The sequence below is a fragment of the Macaca mulatta genome, chromosome 1 (genome assembly GCF_049350105.2).
Source record: "Macaca mulatta isolate MMU2019108-1 chromosome 1, T2T-MMU8v2.0, whole genome shotgun sequence".
In the NCBI taxonomy this organism is placed as follows: domain Eukaryota; kingdom Metazoa; phylum Chordata; class Mammalia; order Primates; family Cercopithecidae; genus Macaca; species Macaca mulatta.
The window spans coordinates 123,683,899-123,705,825 of NC_133406.1; the positions used below are offsets into that span (position 1 = coordinate 123,683,899).

General features: G+C 46.5%; 1 protein-coding gene and 1 long non-coding RNA gene across 6 annotated transcripts in view; one reads left to right on the plus strand and one right to left on the minus strand.

Moving 5' to 3' along the window:
• Positions 1-21,927, plus strand: part of IGSF3 (immunoglobulin superfamily member 3) — a 93,492-nt gene that overhangs the window by 68,269 nt on the left and 3,296 nt on the right. For all 5 annotated transcript variants that reach the window (XM_015149009.3, XM_077950380.1, XM_015149024.3 and 2 more), the window contains 3 exons: positions 10,432-10,842; positions 14,494-14,901; positions 19,624-20,112. In XM_015149009.3, coding sequence (XP_015004495.1) covers positions 10,432-10,842; positions 14,494-14,901; positions 19,624-20,112 — 1,308 coding nt within the window. The remainder of the gene's footprint in view (positions 1-10,431; positions 10,843-14,493; positions 14,902-19,623; positions 20,113-21,927) is intronic.
• On the minus strand, positions 14-7,247 carry LOC144331887 (uncharacterized). The gene is made up of 2 exons (XR_013399467.1): positions 6,302-7,247; positions 14-4,334 (listed from the first exon to the last, which is right to left on the minus strand). It is a non-coding gene; the product is annotated as an uncharacterized LOC144331887 (long non-coding RNA).

Below are 21,927 nucleotides of genomic sequence, written 5' to 3' on the forward strand. Positions count from 1 at the left end.
GTATTTTGTTGTTTTTGAGCCATTGGAGGGAAAGGTGTGGACATTGGGATACTTCCCCTGAGTACTTCAACATGTAACTCCTAAGAACCTACCCACACACTGCACCATTATCGCATGCTTGGGGTTTTACGTTAGTGTACTGCTATCACCTTCATTTCCCCAGTTGTCCCAATCATGCCTTTTAGAGTTACTTTCCCTTTCAAATCAGGATCCAATCAGGGATCACACATCACATTTGTTATCCTGTCTCTTTAGACTCCTTTAATCTAGAACAGTTCCCTAACCCGTGTGTGTGTGTGAAGACATGCACATTTGTGAAATGCACAGGCCAATTGCTTTAAAGAAAGCCCTTTTCTTAACCTCATCTCCTGTAATCCTCATACAACGATGTGGAAGTGGTATCATTGCCTCCTGTTCACAGGCAAGGAAATTCTGAGTAAAGAGGGAGGGTAATGGGCACCTATTGAGCATCTGCTTTATACGAGGCGCTGAAGGTCAATTACTTTATTAGAATTGCACAACCACCCCAGGAAAGATTTAAGTGACTAGCCTAAGGTCATGTAACCAGTGAATGGTGGAGCCAGGATTTGAACCCTGGTTGAGTTTCTCCCACAATGTTGCCTGCACCCAGGCCCCGTCCAGTTGTATGGGCCCTGAATTTGAGCTCCTTTCTCTATGGAGGCTGAGTCTGTCTAAAAGCAGATCATAAGGATGCATCATTTTGGGGAGCATTAGTCAGTGGGGATTTCTGCAAACACTCTCACCTTCATCAGGCTCTTCTGCTGACATGTGGGAGGAGTTAAGTACATGTAACTCTTATGGTTTTCCTCTGTCTGTCCTTGTCTCCTGCCAGGTTAGAAGCTGGTGGAGGGTGGAGCCCGGGCGGTAGGCTCCTGTGTTCCTTCCCTTGCCCAGCCCATGCCTCGGCTAGAACAGGCACCTGTGCAGGCAAGGGTGAGGGTTTGACTTTGCAAAGATGGCTGGAACGCCTTGCCAAAAGGATTTTTCTGCCCACTGACAGCCACGGTTAGTGCCAGACCTGGTCTGCTAGACTACTTCAGGTAGCCAAGTGTTGTTTTCAGCAATGTGAGGTTAAATAATGGTCACCTTTGGGTTTCTCCTTCACCTCGTCTAACCCCATAACAGAGTTCTGTTCTGTACCAGATTTGGAACAAGTGAGTGGTATAAATGATGAGACTGTTCCCTTGGCCAGTGAGAACCTAAACTTGGGGACGCTTGGGGAAGAGGCTGTTTTGCTTAAGTGGATTTTCAGGTTAATGGAAGGTTAAGCAGAGACGCCATTTTATGTGAACCCTTGTTGTGGAAAATGTCGAGGTACCCACTTGCCTGCATTATTGAGTGGTACATTAGGATTGTAATTGCACCTTTTTTTTGGTCCCCTCTGGCTCTTAGGGTCAGTTTTCTGAGCAGTAGTGCCCGTCACATGGTTCTGCAGCTGTAGAAGGTAGAGGAGATGCTGACCCCAAGACCTTGTCTGACATTGCCTTTTTGAATACATCCCGCGTATTTGCCTGTTTCTGGTACTACTTGGTATCTAAGACTGCAGTGCCTAAGGGAAGAATCCAGAATTAATTCATTGAAGGTTCTAATTATTTAATTTATGGTGTTACTAAAGGCACACAGGAAAAAATATGTATGAAGTACCTTTTGGATGCCAGGTTTGTGCCTAGTGCTTTACTCATGTTTTTTTTTTTAAATTTATCCCACAACCTAATAACACAGGTGTTTGTATCTCTATTTTGCTAATGAGGAAACCAAGGCTTAAAGTGGTTGGGAATCTTGATGGAGGCAAGCCAGCTGGTTAAGTGGCAAAACAGATTTGAACTGAGATTGGAGCCCAGGTCTCTCTGACTTCTGTAGAGCAAACGTTTTCCTTTATACCATAATTGCCTCCTGGGTAGATAAAGTAGCTGGAGGGTTGGGAGTCCCTGGATCTGCTCTGAGGACATCTTTCGGGTGTCTTGAGTTGGTTTCTGTTGTGTTTTCACTGTAAAGTGAGAATGAACAGTGGTTGGCAGAGGGGACTTAGGAGTATCACTGTACTTGGGCTGTTATGAGGCCTTTACTTAAAGGTGCACAGTAATAGACTTTTATGGCCCTTTGGAGGCTAGGAAGAGCAAAGGTGGGTGCTTGAGGCCGTGCAGGACTCCCAGAGGGCGGCTGAGGCACCAGGAGAGTGCATCCCCTTAAGTGTTACTGTCTCTCCTCTGTTAAATATTTATGTGTTTAGTACTTAATATTTTCCAGAGAGCTTCATATGAGTTTTTACTCTTTTTCCTATAAACTTTGGTGCTGGTGCATTCATTTTGGGGAAATAGAAGTGGAAAAATACATGAGAGCTGACTGTGTGCTGGGGACTATTGGACACTTGGTGTATATTATCTCACTTTAATCTTCACTGCAACCCTGGGAGGAACATATTGCTTTCCCATTTTACAAATGAAGTAACAGAGGCTCTGAGAGGTTCTCACTTGCTCAAATTAAACACCTAGTGAGTAGGGGGGGAAGTTGGGATTTGAATCCAGGTGTGCCTTGTTAAAAAGTAATTGCGATAGGGAGACTTTGACCTTTTTAAAGGCTGTGTAATCAGAGATTACTCTTTCTGCATTCAGTTAATGGTGTCCTTCACAGAAGAATTTTCTCCTTGTAGATTGATGATGTGGCGGAGTTATGGCACTAGTGTTACTGGTAGTAACAACAGTAGCAGCTAATATTCACTGAGCATTTCTTGTAAACCAGTGTGAATGCTTTACACATAATAACTTAGTTCCTCCTTAATCCATGCAGTGCTGTGAGGGGGACCGTTTTACCCAGCTTCACGGATGAGGACACTGACACAGAAGTTACATAAATTGCCCAGTGTGCCATAGTAAGTGGCAGAGCCAGGATTCAAGTCCAGACAGGCAGTCTGGCTCCAGAGTCCAAGTTCCTAATTTTATTATTGTATGTTCTAGACAAGTGTTTTTCTTCTCAAGAATCCTCTTTGGTACCGTATACTTGTATTTAATGTTTCCTCTCTCTGGTTAACCACCCCTGATTTCCTAATCCCCTTTAGCAAATCCTTAAATTTGTTTTTTTGGAAGTTGGGGTCATAAGACACTCGTGGAGGTTCCTCAAGACAGTTTGCTGATGGTGTAAAAGTTTTATCTTGTGCCTCTTTTAACTCCTGATTCTTCCAGCTTCTGCCACAAGGTGGCTCTAAGACTTGGGGATACTAGAGCTCAGAACCAGCGCTGTCCTCTCTTCCTTTGCTCTCCCTGCATACCTTGCCCCTCAAAACATAGATTCTTAGCCCTGCTCTGGTGTCTTCCATAGAAATGTCCCCTGCTACCCCTGTTTTAAAGAGTATTGTGTTGAATATTCTTATTCCGTCGGAATGAAATAGGAATCCAGGGACTGTTGACTCACGCTGGTCCATTTACCATCAGCCTTCCACTGCTGTGAGATCACTTATCGCAGCAATCTACTTTGTGGTCTGTGCCCCAGACTCGTCCCTGCTGGAGCCACCTGCTAATCCTGCCCCCGTATCAGTATTCATCAGAATCTCTGGTTGGATGGCACAGTTGACTTGTTGTGGATGTGTTATTTGACCATTCCCTGTGCGTGCTTCCTGTTGCAAATGCACATCCCCAACAGAATCTTCAAGGAATGCTGTCACTCTCACGTTGCCGTTGTTCTAGCTTAGTCTGATCCCCATTGATCACGTAGCGTGACCCCTCCAGGGGCGCTTAGGCAAGACTTTCAGCCAGTTCACTTATTTGATTGTTAGCTCTTAATCAGTTCTTTTCTCTTTTAATTGTGAAGCATAATTGCCTTGCTTCCTTCTGATTTTCTTTAGCTCAAAACACCCACCAATTACACATCCCTAAATACAGAAGCAGTAAGGGAAATGTCAGCACTCATTTTCCAACTGTTTACGACAATATCTTGGTTTGGCTATTAAATATTGTACATTAAAATTGACAAAGCCATAAACAAGCTTCCAGGAGGACAGCCTCCGGTGGTGGAAAGCCGACTTGTCAGAGGGTGTATTCTGCTGGGATTTTACTGATGGGCAGTCAGGATGAATATTTAATACTCTCTGGATGTTGCCAAATCGGTTTTCTTCTATTTCTTATTGCTGACCTGGCAGATTGGGATAGCAGAGGGCTTTTCTTTGACTTCCCTGAGTCCAGAGCATGTGAACACTGGCTCTCCTTGTTGCATTCTGGTGGGTGACTGGCTGTCCCATCCCTCAGAGGACTGGCCTCTACCTTCTTTCAGGGGAGTCTGGGGTTCTCCTTCTTCCATCCCAGGTGGCTTCTACCTGTTGTCTGTGCCAAGATAGAATGGGCATGAGTGCAAGAGCCCTAAGAGGAGTGCCCAGCCCCTCCCCGATGCCTCAGGCCTGTTGTCATAGTAACACCGGGGCACTTGTTTTTGGCATCAATGAGCCAGGGTCACTGCCCTGCCTGCAGACAGGTAAGGCAGGGTAGGGCACATCTGGGTTACCTTCATTAGCTCTTTCCACCTGCAGACTCTTGCCACTTTCCCCTTGCCCCTCCCTCCCTGTCTCTCTGCATGCATGTTTGAGCACCTACTAAGTGCCAGGTTGCCATGCTGGTGAGGCTGCAGAGATGGGTGTGTCATGTTGCTGTCTTGCGGGCTCTGTGGGAGGCAGCAGGCCTACGGACAGAGGAGAGCAGAAAAGCATTACAGGTGTGGAGGCAGAGCCAGCACAGGGCAGGGGTAGGGGCCGGAGGTGTGAGGAGGGAGTCGGGTAGGGGTGAGGGCAGTAGGTTGGGAAGGAGGAGTGCAGCATTTCGGGCTCAGAGAAGAGTGTGAATACAGTCAGTCACAGAGGGTGGGAGCACATGCTTATTTTGAGATGACTAAAGCATGGGGTCTAGGAGGGGTTCACCCCTAGGCAAGCTGGCAGGGATCAAGAAGTCCATTTTGTACACGGGAGCATGGGGTGAGGGTGGGCATATGTAATAGCTAAAAGCAAGGACAGACCAGACGGCCTGGGTTTGAATTCCAGCTCTACCACTGAGCCAGCTGTGTGACTGTGGGCAAGCGTCTTTATAAAACTGGGAATAATATTTATTTCATAGGATTGGTGAGGACCAAATAGTTAATATTTATAAAGTGCTAGCATAGTGCTGAGCACATAGGACCAGATGAAAGTTTGCTAAATAAATAAGAATATCCTAAACTCAGAAATAGGACTTTAGCTCGTACTCAGATCATATACTCCATTTTTGTAATAATTTATATTCCCTTTACCCAGAAATGAAATTAATATACAATATAACATTCCTAATCGTATCATCTTTGAAATTTGCTATACTCTCCTAGTTGTGGGATAAAGAAAGTTTCTTTAAAAAAGTAGTTCATAGTAAAATAATGTGTTTCAATGTGTAAATGCCTCAGGACAGCTATGCTAGGGGGCACAGTCACAGTCAATGCTGCCTCTAAATGCACACTGACAGTCACTGTATCAGACTTGGCACCCTGAGCAGGACTGCCATCCCGACAGGGTTTCTGAAGTCCTGAGTAAGTCTTGCTACAATTCTGAACAAAACAAAGGAAAATCTTCTCTTGACTGACCTGGCACATATTAAAACTATGCAAAATAAAAGTATTGTGATGATAGTAAAATGAAAGTAGGTTCTAGACTCAGAGGCATAAGTTTTGCCCATATGAATGTCATTCGAAAGTCACACAGGACACGAGGCAGAGTTTTGTTGCATGGAGTTGTCCCAGATAGGATTTTACATCTTCAATGGCTTTATTCCATTGAATATATACCCCTCCCCAAATCAATATGGCAACCAGAGACCTGCTTGCGATTAGCTGCTTTATTGAGAACTGCTGTCACGGGCTGTGGGGTGGGCAGCCGTGGGCAGTAGCATGCCCTGCTTGCCATTTAGGAAAATCCCCTGACTGTGGTTAGGCTGAGAGGGAGGGATGCAGGCCAATTATAAGAGTATGAGAAAGAGATCACTGGGGCCCAAATAGGGAATGGTCATGTGGAGAGAGCAGAGAGCCAAGGGGTGTTAAGGACAGAGGGACTCAGGGGTAGTAACAGTTTGACTGGCAGGCAGCTATGCCACTGGCTTCCCAGGCAGCTCACCCTGCATTCTCTCCTTGTCTCTCATCTGACTTGCTTCCCTCCACTTGAAACATCTCTCCTGCCACAGCCACTGGCCGCCTCTATCTCTGGCATTACTGTCTTCTTTCATAAAGAGCAGTGTCTTCCTCCACACCACTGCACAGAAACCGCTCTCTTCAGACTTACCGGCAACCACCTCGTGCTTCTCAAACTTGAGTGTGCATCAGAATGGACTGGAGGGCTCATAAGACTGCAGGTTGCTGAGCCTCACCTGCAGTTTTTCTGACTTAGCAGGGGCTGGCAGATTCCCAGGTGATGCTGATCTGCAGATCCATGGCGTGCACCCTGAGGGCCACAGGTGGTCAGGATGAAGTACAAGCTCCAGGCCCCTTGCAGTGTGGCCGAAGCTTACCTTTCTAACCTCATCCACTGCACCTGAGCACGTGCTCCTCCCCGAATAGACTGCACAGGGTAATTGTCCTCTTTCCTCACTTGTGCTCTCTCTCTGACGTGCCCTTTCACTCTCCTTCTCTGCTTGTTTCACAGGGCCTAGCTCAGAGGCCACATACCTTTCGAAATGTTCTCTCTTCTATCAAAATCAGAATTGCCTCTCCTTTGAAAAAAGTAACCACATTTATTCAACCATTCATTGATTAGTTTAACAATGATTGGGTCAGAGTCCCTGCCCTGAATATGCTTAGAATTTTGTAAGAGAAGACTGTTGAAAAATTACCTTCGTTGTAAGGCAGCTGTAACAGAGCTATAGTGGAGCGTAAGGGAATCCTTTATTGAAGACATAAATGAGTTTTGAGTGAGAAGAGCACGCACAGAGTGGAATCCGAAGGGAGGGTAGGCTGGCTGAGAAAGCTGCTGCTGGTCTCCGCTACGGAGTTCTTCCCTCTTCCTGATGTCTCACCTTGAAACCACCCTATCCTGGCTTGTAACAAACACAACAGCCTCTTCTACGATGCAAAACACAGATCTTTCAAGTTTTAATCAGAAGCCTGGGAAGGAAACTCTCCAGTTGCAGAAAGAAAGGGCCATTCCCTTAAGCAGGGCCCGGCCGCTGGGGGCTGCTGTGAACGCGGCTGCTGGCGTGAGCTGGAGCGGCTCTCTCTTCCTGTCTCTTGCTGGATTCTTTCTTCCTCCTGCCAATTCGCTGTTGGGGGTTAACCAAGCCTTAGTCTTTTCTTTCACGTCTGTATTTATGGCCTCTCAAAGTCCATTCACTCACACGGCCAAGTCCAGGGTTTCTCAGGTTTGAAGCTATGTGTGAATCACCTGGGGATCTTGTTAAATAAAGTGCACATTCTGATTTACTGGGTCTGGGGTGGGGCCTGAGAGTCTGCATTTCTAACAAGCTCCCAGTGCTGCTGATCCAAGAACAGCACTTTGAACAGGAAGATTGCCACTTATGCTTGACAACTCCCAATCTAAGTGTTGAACTTTGAACTTGGGACAAGGCACAGAAAACAAAAAGGAATGAGAATAGCTAAAATTCACTGGGTGTTTGTTGTATACCAGGTTCTGTGCTAAACTCCTTTTATAGACAATTGCTTTTAGTCTGCACAAAACTCCTAATGGAGATAGAGACATATTGTTCTTATTTTGAAGATGAAAACACCTGTGGTCTCTGAGTGGGCAGGGCTCTCCTAGCGCTGCAGAGGAAGGTGGTGCACTCAAGCTGTACACCGCCCAGGGCAGGGCTGTGGCAGGACGTGGGAGGGCTCCTTAATTGTATATGGAGATTCCAGTCTCCCCCGTGCCTCAGGAAAGGTCCTACCTGCCCTGGAGATGTGGGAGGAAATCCAGAGCATAGAACAGGAGCTGACCCCTTGCCCACCTGTCAGACATACACCAAATTTTAAAAATGCCTCTCTTTCAAGCTTCTCAACACTTCACAATATTTTGACATGGGAAGAAAAAAAAAATGGAAATGCTTTGAAACATTTCTCTTCCTTGGATTCTTGTTCTCAGACCATGTGACTGAATAGAAGTTTCGTCATAGGATTCCAGTTTAACATATGCAGTTACTATAGCAATTGAGGTTTCCTTAGTAACAGTTGCAAAAATAATCTGGCCCCAATTAATAATACATTTTAAAGCTCTTTCTACTCCATTGCTGAACAACCCAGTTTTTTTGGCGAAGAACCAGATAATTCAGGTGGTGTCATTTGCACTGATATAGATATCATTTGCATGCGGTGAATTGGGTTGGAAAGGAATGAAAAGGGAGCCGGTTGTTTCAAGTATTATATGAATCCAATCTGAAAAGTCGACTGGCAAGCGAATGGGAATCTAGTTTCCAGAGCTTGGGAGCTTAATGGTAAACCCTGTCCTGGATTCCTAATGTGCCCTAGAGGACTTCCTGTGTTTGAAGAAGGAGAAGGCAGAAGATTGGACTTGCTAACAAAAAAGATGAACCCGGGAGGGTGGGGCTGTGGCACACAGGATTTCTCTCTAAATGGTGCCTGGTGTGTTCTTGATGGTGTGAGAAGGTCTGTGGGTTTGTGAATTCAACAGGTCTTCCTGGAGAGAATGTCTGATTCACCGCTGGGAAATGCTCCTCAGTGCTGCTCAGTCATGGCATTGGGAATTGGACTCTGCCACACCTTGGCTTGCTAAATCCTTCCATCCATTCAGAACATTTGTCTGTGTGTTATAGGGAGACCAAGTGGCAGTCTGTGGCTTTCACAAGTTTTGATTTCGTGATGCATGGGACTCAACCCTTGGTGCTGCCAAGCCAAGCTTAAGCAAGCTGGCAGGCCAGGGTCATGACCAGTGGGCTGGGTCCTGGGTCTAGATGCAGTTCCCTGGGTTGAGCTGGACTAAAGAAACAGAGTCTGACCAGCAAAGTGCTGGAGCCTGGCCAGGCATCCCTCCCCTGCCCCTGCCCTCCACACAAGTTCAGCTGGAGGAGCCCCAGGTTGCTGTACCTGGGTGGAATCTGCACCCTGCCCCTGCTTTCTTTCTCAGCTGGGAAGTGGTTTGGTCCCTGTGGCCGAAAAACAGTGTGAAGAGAGTGGTGGAGGTGGAACAATGCTTGTACTATTAGTTCCCTAAGAGGAACTTAGAATTTTTTTTTTTTTTTTTTTTTTCATTTTTAGTAGCAGGAGAGGGTGGGTGGGTGGGGGAACGCAGAGCCGAATGGGGTGGGTAAGATCTCAAATCACCTTCCTAAGATGGATTTCATTACACCTTGGCTTCTTGCCACTAGCTGCTGGGGAGGTGCTCCACAGGCTGCCCTCTTGTCTGTTTTTGGAGTGAGACAGTGAGGAGGAGGGAGGACTACAATTGGCTTTGCCTTGTCCCATGGTTTGCTGTCTTCTTGGCCTTCTCTCTCACTCCTGCAGAGGAGCCCCCTCCCCCCCAGCATCCTCTATTTACCTGTTGCTGTGTTTCTCCAATGCGCTCTCATTCGCTCACCCACTCATTCACCTATTTCAGCAAGCACTGATTGAACGCTTTCCTGGACCAGGCGCTGTGCTAGGCTCTGGGGCTGCATCGATGAGAATGTCCACTAGGCAGTCCACCCCATGAGGGCTGCGACTCCGGCTTACTCTTCAGGGCATCCCCAGCACTTAGCATCCTGTGGGAAACCGAGTGGGCCTCTGTAAATACTGGCTGATTGAGTGGAAAGAGCCTGATCCCTGCCCTGGGGGAGCTCACCATCTAGGATATGGGAGAGAGATATGAGGACACACAGCCCAGAGATATATAGAGGGTGCTGAGGAAGGGTATCGAGCCCAGGGGGACGGGAGTGAGGGATAAGTGGAGAGAAGGGTCAGGGTGGGAGGTGGCAGAAGGAGACAGGCAGAGAGGACAGCAAGGCAAAGGCCAGCGCTCAGGGGAAACTGCACCAGGTGCGTGTGCCTGTGGAGGGTGCTTGAGGGTGAGTCGTGAGAGATGAGTCAGGACACTTGGGTGAAGGCCAGATCCTGAAGGGACTTTGTGCTGTGAAAAGGAATTGTTTCTCTCTAGCCCTTAGGTAGTTCGGAGCCATTAAACTTTTCAAGCAGAGACCTGATATAGCTAGATTTGTATTTCAGCGGGATCACCCCAGGAGGCCCTGTGATGGTGGGCTGTGCAGGCAGCGGAGAGGGGGGAGATGGTGAAGGCCTAAACCAGGGGTATGGCAAGGAGGAGACGGGGAAGGATGTTTAGGGGTGGCCTAGGCTCCGTGCTGCCTTCCGCACACTGAAGCCAGTCGGTGTTAAATCCCCCAGGAACTGTGCTGGAGGAAACCCGGCCTGGAGGTGGATGGGCCATGTTTCTGGGAGTGTGTGGCGATTCCTCTGTTCCTCTTTCCTTTGCAGTGACAAAGCTGCAGGTGAGCAAATCGAAGAGGACCCTCACCCTGGTGGAAAACAGGCCCATTCAGTTGAACTGCTCAGTCAAGTCTCAGACCAGCCAGAACTCCCACTTTGCGGTGCTCTGGTACGTCCACAAGCCCTCGGATGCGGACGGCAAGCTCATCCTGAAGACCACCCACAACTCCGCCTTCGAATACGGCACTTACGCCGAGGAGGAGGGCCTGAGAGCCAGGCTCCAGTTTGAGAGGCATGTGTCGGGGGGTCTGTTCAGCCTCACGGTCCAGAGAGCCGAGGTCAGCGACAGCGGCAGCTACTACTGCCACGTGGAGGAGTGGCTGCTGAGCCCCAACTACGCCTGGTACAAGCTGGCAGAGGAGGTTTCTGGGCGCACAGAAGTCACTGTGAAACAGCCAGGTAAGGCCGCATGGCACGGCTGTCCTGGGCCAGTGGGTTTAGTGCAGAGACTGCCTGGGGGTGGGTGGGGCTCTATGGGGCTGGTGTGGAGAGACTGTCTGCAAGGTGCATGCTGGGTGTGGGTGCAGGTACACAGACCATCGCCCTAGCACACTGCAACCCGATCCATTTTACCTGCAGTGGGTTCTGATGCTGATGGCAGACTCATGGAAACATCCTTGACTCTGCTTCTGTGAACACCATCTTCACCAAGGAGCAGGGCGGCTGTGGTTAGCAAAATGTGGCAAGGCAGGGTTCATGGCAGCTCCTGAATCTCCTTCTGGGTTTGCAGTTTGCACCCTGAATCTTGGGCTGGCACCAGCTTCACACCCAGAGTTCCTACCTAGAAGGCATTTTCTGGTTTTATGCATCTGTATCCCCCTTCTTCGTTAGCTCCCAGCCCAGCCCAGACAAGCCCTTCCTATCTCCAAACTGAATCATTCCTCCTCTGGCCCTTTGACCCCGTGGTGTAGCCCTTATTCCTCTGCCTCACAGGTGGCACTAAGCCTCTGCCAGAATGCTTCCAGAGAGGGAGAGTTACTCCCTCTGCAAGCCTCAGTTCTACTCTCGGGCAGCTCTGATTGTTAAAAAGTTCACCGTCCTGTAATTTCCCATTTTAGATCTGCCTCTGGAACAACCGAAGAGAGGTCTGGGTCATTTCCTTTCAAATACATGAAGTGTAGGCCCCTCTCCATCTCCCCTTCTCTGTTAAAGATCTCTAGTTCTTTCAACTTCTTCTCACATAGTGGAGCCTTAAGGGCCTCTCCATCCCTCATTCTCACATCCCTACAATTTGTTGTTGTCGCTGCCTATCCTTCCTGATGGGCCATGGGAGGTGCTGTGTTACCACTCAGCGTCTCATCTCCATGCCTTTGCTTGTGCTGCCCTCATTGTCTGGAATGTGTTTCTCCTGCTGCTTCTCCCTTGTCTTCACCTCATCCCTAAGACTTCATCCAGCACCACCTCCAAGAAGCCTACCCTGATTTCTCCTATACCAATAGGGGTCCCTTCTAAAATACAGAGTCTAATAATGGTTTGCATTTCTTCTATACTACACTGTAAGCATGTTGAGGACAGGGCTCTATCTTATATCTTCAGCCACTGGCATGGTACTTTTAGTAAATATTGGTTGAATAAGGAATAAATGGTTGCTTTCCTTGAACACCTTAAGGCCTTTGTACTTACTGTTCTCTTAGAACATGTAACATGGAACATGTTGGCCATAGATATTCATTTGTCTTGCTCTTCTGTGAAGGGGGATTCCTAGCTCATTTTAACTTAAATGTAGCCCCCTTGTCACTCTAGATTTCCTTTCCCTGGCCCTTTCACAACACATATCACCACCTGACATTCTGTTAATTTACTTATTCATATATAAGTAATTATGAAGTATTTACTTATAATTGATTTATCGGTTACTATGTTTTATTATTTTTTTACTGGAATGTATATATATACACATTTGTGTTCTATCTCTTCTACTAGAATTGAAGCCTCCTGAGTAAGCCTAGGGACTTGGTTTTCTTCACTATTACTTGTCTCCTAAGGAGGTCTGTTCAGTAAGCCAGTGGAACTCGATACCAGACTCCAGATGTGGCCTGTCCCCTGCTGAATGCAGTGGGTCTGTTCCCCTCCTTTGCCTGAGGATATGATATTTCCAGAGATTCTCACTGACCTCACAGTGGCATTTTCTGCTAACCTCTGCTGGTGCGTTAAACAGGAAGCTCTGGTCTGAAGTGATTCCCGTTGGCATTTTCGGTGACCTATGTCCTGACTTCAGGCCAGTCCCTGGGGCTTTTGAAAATGGAAGGTTGTCATTAGGCCCACCAGTGTTCTTTTGGTTCCTATTTTTGATCTGTTTTCAGTTCTGATTATTTTCTCTACTGAAAGAACATGAGCACCCCCACCACTCTGCATTTCCGCTCTAGTCATCATCATTTTTTCCTTTCCTCATTTGTACTGGAACCAAGAGATTCTTGGAGGATCCTAAATTTATTGAGGAGAGTTCCCTCTCTGAGACTACAGTCAAGCTAAGTGGGATAGTGCGGAAGGACTAGAAGGATCCCCCTCAACACATTTAGTGAAGTCTCTGTTACAGTGAACTTTAACACTGTAAACATGGAACTCAGAGGACACCGAGTAAAACAGCTTTCCCCGTTTCAGTTGACAGTTTTGATTTGTGTCGTTTTCTTTCTTTTTTCTCTGCTTCTAGTTTTTTTCTTTTCCCTGCTGAGAAAGCCTACACTTACAGAGCTTTTGGAAAATACATACACACACACACACACAACTGCCCCAAACAAAACAAAACTCAACAAAAAAATAACCTTTCAACCCTGAGACAACCAGAGTCAATATCTTCTTTTATTTTTTGGATGGTGAGGGAGAAAGGGAGACTGGTTATTTAAAATATATTTTGTTGTTTTATATTTTCTGACTTTTTAATTCCAGAAGTAATCATGAATGTTGTAAAACATCCAGGCAGTATTGAAGTGTGGAGAAAGTAAGGAATGAAAGTGCCCATCCTCCCCTCCTCTGATGTCACTCAGAAGTCTCATTCCTGAGGTGCTACTGTGCATTCATAGTGTCACAGCTTCTAGATATCTCTGGTCCTGATAGACTTATTTGGGCCCCTGTGAAATTACAAGCATGCCATCGGGGCATGCTGTCATTCAAGACATTTTTCTACTGGAGGAGACTCTGCTTGGCTGAGTTTTCAAAGCACCCAGTTCCACCAGTAACAATCTTTTCTTTTTCTTTTTTTTTCATTTTTTTGAGACAGAGTCTCACTCTATTGCCCAGGTTGGAGTGCAGTGGCACGATCTTAGCTCACTGCAACCTTCACCTCCAGAGTAGCTGGGATTACAGGCATATACCACCACACCCGGCTAATTTTTGTATTTTTAGTAGAGATGGGGTTTCACCGTGTTGGCCAGGCTGGTCTCAAACTCCTGGCCTCAAGTGATCCACCCACCTCGGCCTCCCAAAATGCTGGGATTACAGGCGTGAGCCACCTTGCCCGGCAGTCTTTTCTTTACTGATGTCATACTAGTTCCATTCCCAACCTAAGAGGGAACCTGTGTGGGTTTTTGTAAGGAAATTGAGGACTATAATTCTTAGGGCTAACACATGAACAGATTAAACTGGGTTTCCCCTGAAGTTCTTTTGTGGTTGGCAGCCCATCATTTTCTAGCCATCATATGGTCAGTTTTAAAAGTTTACTCTTGCTTTTCAGAGGTTTCTCACCATCCCCTTCCCTGGCCCTTCCCAGCCACCTGCCTCGGCCAGCCATATGCTTTGTGGTCCGTTGTCATTTGGATGTGCAGTCTCTACAGCTTGCACTAATCCTCCTGTGAGCATCAGAACTGATGAGGGCTATGACTTTGGGACAGCTGTTATTGTAACATTGAACTCCTTGAAACCCAGGCATTCTAACACATGATCAAGGAACTCAGAATGTTCAGGGAGCCACATCTGAGAAACGTTTCTTCTGATGGAGTGTGTGCTGCCGTCCTTCTGTATTTGGAAGGCACCCATTCACGTACCCTGGGAAAGGGTGCATACGAATTGCTTGTTGTTCTCTTGTCACTGATGTCTCTTTCCTTACTGTTCCAGACAGCCGCCTGAGGCTCAGCCAAGCCCAGGGGAACCTGTCGGTTCTGGAGACCCGGCAGGTGCAGCTGGAGTGTGTGGTTCTCAACCGTACCAGCATAACCTCCCAGCTCGTGGTGGAATGGTTCGTATGGAAGCCCAACCACCCTGAGCGGGAGACTGTGGCCCGCTTGAGCCGTGACGCCACCTTCCACTACGGAGAGCAGGCAGCCAAGAACAATCTGAAGGGGCGGCTGCATTTGGAGAGTCCTTCCCCCGGCGTGTACCGGCTCTTTATCCAGAACGTGGCTGTGCAGGACAGCGGCACTTACAGCTGCCACGTGGAGGAGTGGCTGCCCAGCCCCAGTGGCATGTGGTATAAGCGGGCAGAGGACACCGCTGGGCAGACAGCTCTGACAGTCATGCGACCAGGTGAGAGTCCATGTCCCCAAGCTTCCACTCCCTCTGGTGTTTCCCATTTAAGTAAACTATTTTATGCACTGGATAAAATTAGTTTATTAATAAATTATTTGCAGTTAAATATATGAGTGTCTACATGTGTATGCATTTATATTCAAAATTGCCTGAATTTGTTTTCTTGTGAATGGAAAATTGCACATCTGGCTTTGGCATAAGGTGATTTGATTTATTAATTAGAATAAAATCTGGCCATTCGTTTTTCCAGGTCATAGAATATTTCCTTTTTCCAGACTTGAACAAATGGTGGATATGACAAAAATCTTGAAACAATAACCATGTTGTTAAGAAAATTTGGCTTGTGGATTTTCAGTGGAAAATAATTGATTTACATGCTTTAAATAGAAAATAATGAATTGTGTGCAGCCTTCATTCTTTGACTTCCAATAATTTTTTTTTTTTTAAATGGAGTCTCACTCTCTCGCCCAGGCTGGAGTGCAGAGTGCAGTGACGCTATCTCGGCTCACTGCAACCTCCGCCTCCCAGATTCAAGTGATTCTCCTGCCTCAGCCTCCCGAGTAGCTGGGACTACAGGCACATGCCTCCACACCCAGCTAATTTTTGTATTTTTAGTAGAGACGGGGTTTCACCATGTTGGCCAAGCTGGTTTTGATCTCCTGACCTCGTGACTGTCCTCCCACCGCCCCGGCCTCAGCTTTTGAAAGTGCTGGGATTACAGGTGTGAGCTACCGCGCCTGGTCCCAATAATTTTATTAGTACTAATAACTATTCTGTGTGGCCTTTTGTTTTTCTTGCCTTTATTGCTGTTTCTAAATATCTAAATGCATATAATTACTAGATATAATTGTTGTTGCACATTTAAACACATAATTAAAGCTACGGTGTGTAGGATTCCCATGTCCTTTGCAACATCACAGCATCATCCATTCATATTAGAATGAAAAGTCGATGGTTCCTGTAAGGACCTGGAGCAGAAGTGAATTTGTGACCCCCAGTATCTTGTTTGTTTTCTGAGCATCCTGACGTTCACATTTGTGGCCTGGGGCACTACTGGAAGTTTTCATCACGTCTTTATGTCTGAGTAGAGCAGCTCATTTTGTTGGTGGAACATTGGATCTCCAGGGTGGTGTCCCTTACGTCATGGAACATGCTTCAGGGAAGCGCTGCAGCCTTGGTTACAGGAAATGGGCAGTATCTCACTCGCCTGTGTCTTGCCTAAGCTGCAGGGGAAATCACCTCCACTTTGAGTTAGCTCCTATTTTTCCATGAGCTTTTATTTATTTATATATATGTTTTGCTTTTTACCTTGCCTAGAAATGGCTGCATGTCTTTTCCCAAAGGTGAAATTGAGAGAATGGCAGCTGAGTGCCCCTGCCTCAACTCCCACCCATGCTGCAAGTCACCACTGAGGCCCCCAGATGGAGTGGGAGGAGACAGATGTTTACATCTGTCTACATCCCAGCCATAGTTAGGAGACTTACGTTCAGTCTTCACAATAACCCTGAGTGGTAAGGTTTACTCATGAGGAACCAAAGCTTGGAGCGAATCACCACCCAGCTAGCAGGTGAAGGCGGAGTGACCACCCAGGCTTCCCTCCTGCCACACTGTGCTTCCAACATGGACCTGAACCGTTAGCCTTGTGTCTGCCTCCTGTTCAACCCTGTGAGCAAGCCTGGATCAGCCTCTGCCTTCCCGTCCATTTGTCCATCTGTCCCTGATTGCATAGGTTGATTGTACTAATTACAAAACAATGGAAAACAGAAAAGTATAATTTTGAAAAGAAAAGTTAGCCATAATCTCACGGCCTACAAATATCTACTATTAATAATTTGGTGTATATTTTTTGATTTTTGCCTCATGTCTTCATATTTCCTCTGTCTGTAAGCAAAGTCAGGATCTTACTGTTTTATGTGATCTTTTTTCCCACTCAACTTTCTTTTTGAGCATTTTTCCATGTCTGTGAAAGCATTTCATAGCCACCATTTTTACTGGTTTCGTAACGTTCATTGTGCAGATGTACTTCAAAGATTTTTTTTTTGGAGGGATATGTTAAACACATGGAAGACTTGAAATAATGTAGCTCTAAAAGTATTGTTAGGAAAATAATCACCTTCGGCTGCTGAGGGTTGACATTCACTATAATCTGAAATACATGGAAGGAAGGGCTCCCACCCTCACTAAGACTGCAGATGAGTCGATTAGTAGTTGTGTTTGGCACACACAACTGGGGAAGGGAGAAAACCACAATCATCACACATAGGCCAGGAATCGGCGGTCACAGTGAGAGCCAGGGGAGCTGTTAGCGTCACACAGACAGCAGTGGCAGAAGTCGGCATCTTTCTGTGGCTTATACTTGGAAAAGAAGAGAGTATTAAAGTCCAAACAGGGAATAGGGTTGGCATATTCTAGAAGGGGGCAGATGCAGAGAACCAAATTGGTAGAGAAACATGTTAAGGGAAGAGAGATTGTGGGAAGGTGGAAATTCATTTCTTTCAAAAAACTTGTATTGAGTCATTTATGCAGGCAAGGCATTTGAAGGGGCCAAGGAAAATGTTAACTGGTTAAAAGAGAAGAAAGCAAAAGGAGAGTGAAGAGGGAGGAGGCGTTTCGAGCTAAATGCCTGATGGTCTCTAGCCATCTTGCCCCTGGCCATGATAAGTTCCATTGCACATTGCCCAGGGCCACGTCCCTTGATACCTTAGCCAGTCACCAGGAGCCTGAGGATACTATGTTTAGATTCTGGAGGAGAAAAGCACGGGGTGGGGGGTGTGGGGTCTCCCCTTGGTCTGTAGTAGGGCTCTCCAATGGCCTGGGAGTTAGAACTGAGGAGTTGAGTGAGTTTGAGTTACCTGTGAACTGATTGAATAGTCCCCACCCGGCCATTTTCTGTTCTCAAGCATGTTCTTGTCCCTGAGAGAGCTGGGCCTGCCACCTGTAGCTGGTTACTGAGCCCTCCTGTGCCAGCAGTGCACACTGAGATTCCAGGTGGGTGCAGGAGGCGGGTGCAGAGGGGCTTGGCAGAGCCCCCACAAGAGTAATGGAAAGCCCAGCTTTGTGTTCACCTGTGAGCGACACTAAGCCTATTGGTTGAAAGCCCAGGACCATACTTGGAAAGTGCTCCTATTTGGTCTTCATCCAAGTAGGATCTGATTTGGTATCTCTCCTTTGGTTTACATTACATTGGCACCTTTCACGAACATTTCATAAACAGAGCCAAAGGGAGGCCTTTTAGGAGTTAGGGAGTGAATTATTTGTTTAGAACATACCACAGTGAGCCAGAAAAAAAAAAAAGCAAAACAGATTCGAGTCTTTTGGCATCTGTGAGATGTGACTCACCTGCTTGGGGTCCCTCTCTGTGTACTCTGTGTCTCCCGCCTAAGTGGGGAGGACACTTTGCGTACATCCTCCTGAGACATCTGTGCTCACAGGGAAGGGCCCTTTCAACCTTATCGTCTGTTATTTGGCTTTAATCCTTGGAGAGAGATTGATCTCCTTGGGTTCACTGTGTTTTAGGCAATAAGCTACATGCACACAATTTAAATTTAAGTTACTGCATGGGTGTTTTAACTTCCCAGGGCTACCATAACAAATTAGTATAAACTTGATTGTTTAAAACAAAAGAAATGTATTCTCTTGCAGTTCTGCAGGCCAGAAGTCCAAAATCAGGATGTCATCATAGCTGTGCTCCCCGTGAAGACTCTAGGGAAGAATGCTTCCTGGCTTTTGCCAGTTCCTTATGGCCACAGGCATTCCCTGGTTCACTCCTATTTGGGCCTCCATCATTATATGGCCACTTTCTCTCTGTGTCCCCTCCTGTGCTCATAAGAACAGTAGTTATCTTCGTCTGCTCGGCTACCATAACAAAATACTATAGACCGAGTGGCTTAAACAACAGAAATGCATTTTCTCACAGTCCTAGAGGCTGGAAGTCTGAGGTCAGGGCACCAGCAGGGCTAAGTTCTGGTAAGAGCTCTTCTGACCTGCAGACGACGCCTTCTTGCTGTGTCCTTGAAGAGTCTTTCCTCGGTGCCTGCACCTGGAGAGAGACCTTCTCTCTTCTTATAAGCCACCAATCTTACTGGATTGGGGTCTCAGTCAGCCTTATGATCTCATTTAACTTAAATTAGCTCCTAAAAGTCCTACCTTCAAATGTAGTCACATCGTGGGTTAGGAAGTCAGCATATTAATTTGGAGGAGGACCAGTTCAGTTCATAGCACCAGCCACTGGATTTAGGGCCCACCCTAATCCAGTAAGACCTCCTCTGAGCTAATTACATCTGCAAAGATGCTATTTCCAAATAATCACATTCTGAGGTTCCAGGTGGACATGCATTTTGGAGGGACACTCTTCAGCCACTACAAGGGGTTACAGTGAAAGTAAACATCCCTTCCTCCCAGGATTCCCGCAAGGAACCACGTTACCAGCTTCTTATGAATTCTTCCTCAGATATTTTGTGCAGATATAAACAGATATGTATGTCAAAATAAAATATGTTTTCTGCATACAGTGACATGGACAGTAACATTGTTCTGTACTCTAACAATTTTTTTGGATCAACTTCCACCTGCAGCACTGCCTATACCTTTTCAATAGGTGCATAGTATCCCATAGTATGGATGTTACTATCATGTGTTTAATGATGGACATTTAGTTTATTTTGAGCAAATAAATTTAAACAACCCCTTCTCTCTTCTTTGTCCCTTGTCCTTCCCCAGATGCTTCCCTGCAAGTGGACACGGTGGTCCCCAATGCCACGGTCTCTGAGAAGGCAGCTTTCCAGCTGGACTGTAGCATCGTGTCCCGCTCCAGCCAGGACTCCCGCTTCGCTGTGGCCTGGTATTCCCTGAGGACTAAAGCTGGGGGGAAAAGGAGCAGCCCTGGCCTGGAAGAACAGGAAGAGGAAAGGGGGGAGGAGGAGGAGGAGGAGGAGGAGGATGACGACGATGACCCAACAGAGCGGATGGCCCTGCTGAGCGTGGGCCCAGATGCTGTCTTTGGCCCAGAGGGCAGTCCCTGGGAGGGCAGGCTTCGCTTCCAGAGGCTCTCCCCAGTGCTCTACCGGCTCACAGTGCTGCAGGCAAGCCCTCGAGATACGGGCAACTACTCCTGCCGCGTGGAGGAGTGGCTGCCCAGCCCTCAGAAGGAATGGTACCGGTTGACAGAAGAGGAGTCGGCCCCCATCGGCATCCATGTTCTAGATACAAGTGAGTTTCTCAAGTACAGAAGAAGGATGTCACTGTTGGTTCCAGTTGTGTCTGGAAGATAAATGTGAGCTTGATTATGGGTTAATAAACAGGTTTTTTTTTTTTTTGAGATGGAGTCTCACTCTGTTGCCCAGGCTGGAGTGCAGTGGCACAATCTCTGCTCACCGCAAGCTTTCACACCATTCTCCTGCCTCAGCCTCCTGAGCAGCTGGGACTACAGGTGCCTGCCACCACACCCAGCTAATTTTATTAACAGTTTTCTTAACTGTCATGGGCATTTGTTAGTAGGATTTGAGATACGGTAGGATTGGATATACTAATTCATATAATTGACCCTTGATTACCCATGCAAAAACAGGGATAGAAATTAAAGTGATAATATACCATATAATCTTTATAATAAACGTCTACCAGATTCAATTTTAGTAAGACTTCATTATACTAGTATATTGTTAGGTGTTACTTTGTTATTTTTTAGAATATTGGAACTAGTCTTCAGCGAATTAGCAAGTGTTTCAGACTCACAAGGGAAAGGGGAAAAAATGAAGGCTGACTACCTCACGGTGATTATTTCTTTTTGTCCAGTTTCTGGGTCATTGTTATTTTGGAGGGTGCCTTGGAGGTTGAGGTGGATCTTGTATGGTTGGGAGGACCAGCCTGGAAGGGCTGTGATGTTAGAGGAGAGCTGAGAGGGGATTTGCAGCCACCCAGAATGCAGTTTCCATGATCCTGAGGGATTTCCATTATGAACAGAGACTGGGGGAAGTAATGCTGGCCTGAATTATTTGTTGTAACAATGCACTCTTGGTTGGCTTGCCATCAAAACGTGGACTACATTAGACTAAAAATGGTGTTATAGTAAAGTTAGCCTAGAATGCAGAAAGAAAAAACATTGCTGGGATTTTCAACTTCTTTTTAGTCAAAACACTTTGCCACATAATCTTGATTGGAGTTTTTTAAGTTTGGGTCACTATTTTTTTGGCTTGATCACCCCGTGTTCACATTGTGTTAGACAGAACCATATGAAATTGCAGTTTTGCAGGTCAACAATGGTTGACTATTAGCAGTTTCATACACTTTGGAAATTGAATAAGAGGCAGATTAAATGTTCTTAATAACACTGATGAGCAGCAGCTATTCAGTGGACGGGAAAGCAGGCTGCATCATACATAGACCACCCTGTGGTCCACTGAATAACCCACTGCCTCAAAGCGAAAACAAAGCAGTCTAGGCAACATTGTACCTGTCCATTGTGGATGTCCGTAATAATTAAGCTTCATCGAGCACAGAGGTCACCCAGCAGTCTTATTTTACAGAGAAAACAGGCACTCCCAGAGGCGAGGCTCCTGCCAAGGTCTAATGACTTATAGAGCAGCTCTCAACCTGTCTTGGGGCACCTGGTTTATTCTCTTCCATATCCAGCTGTAACTAATACTGTGTTCTTTGTGGCCACGGACACACTGTGGACGTTTGTAAGTGGTCCATAATGACATTTAATTGATAACATTAATCAGGTAAGTGTCATTTCTGGTAAAACTGCTCTCAGAAGCTGGCAGGAAGGGATTGTGTCATAATCCCAGAGAAGGAAGTTTGTAGCAGAACTAAGTGCAAAGGGGCATGTAAAATCCAACCGTGCAGGAGGCTCCGACTAAACCAGAGTGGCTTCTTCACCATCCTAGATGCAGTTGAGTTCACAATCAATAAATTATGTTTCATTATGTGGCTTTCCAAGCAGCAATAATGGCTCTCAGTGGAAAATAGAAGCATTGCTTTGTTGGAACGTACAGCCGTAAATTAGGAGAGGTGTCATGAGAA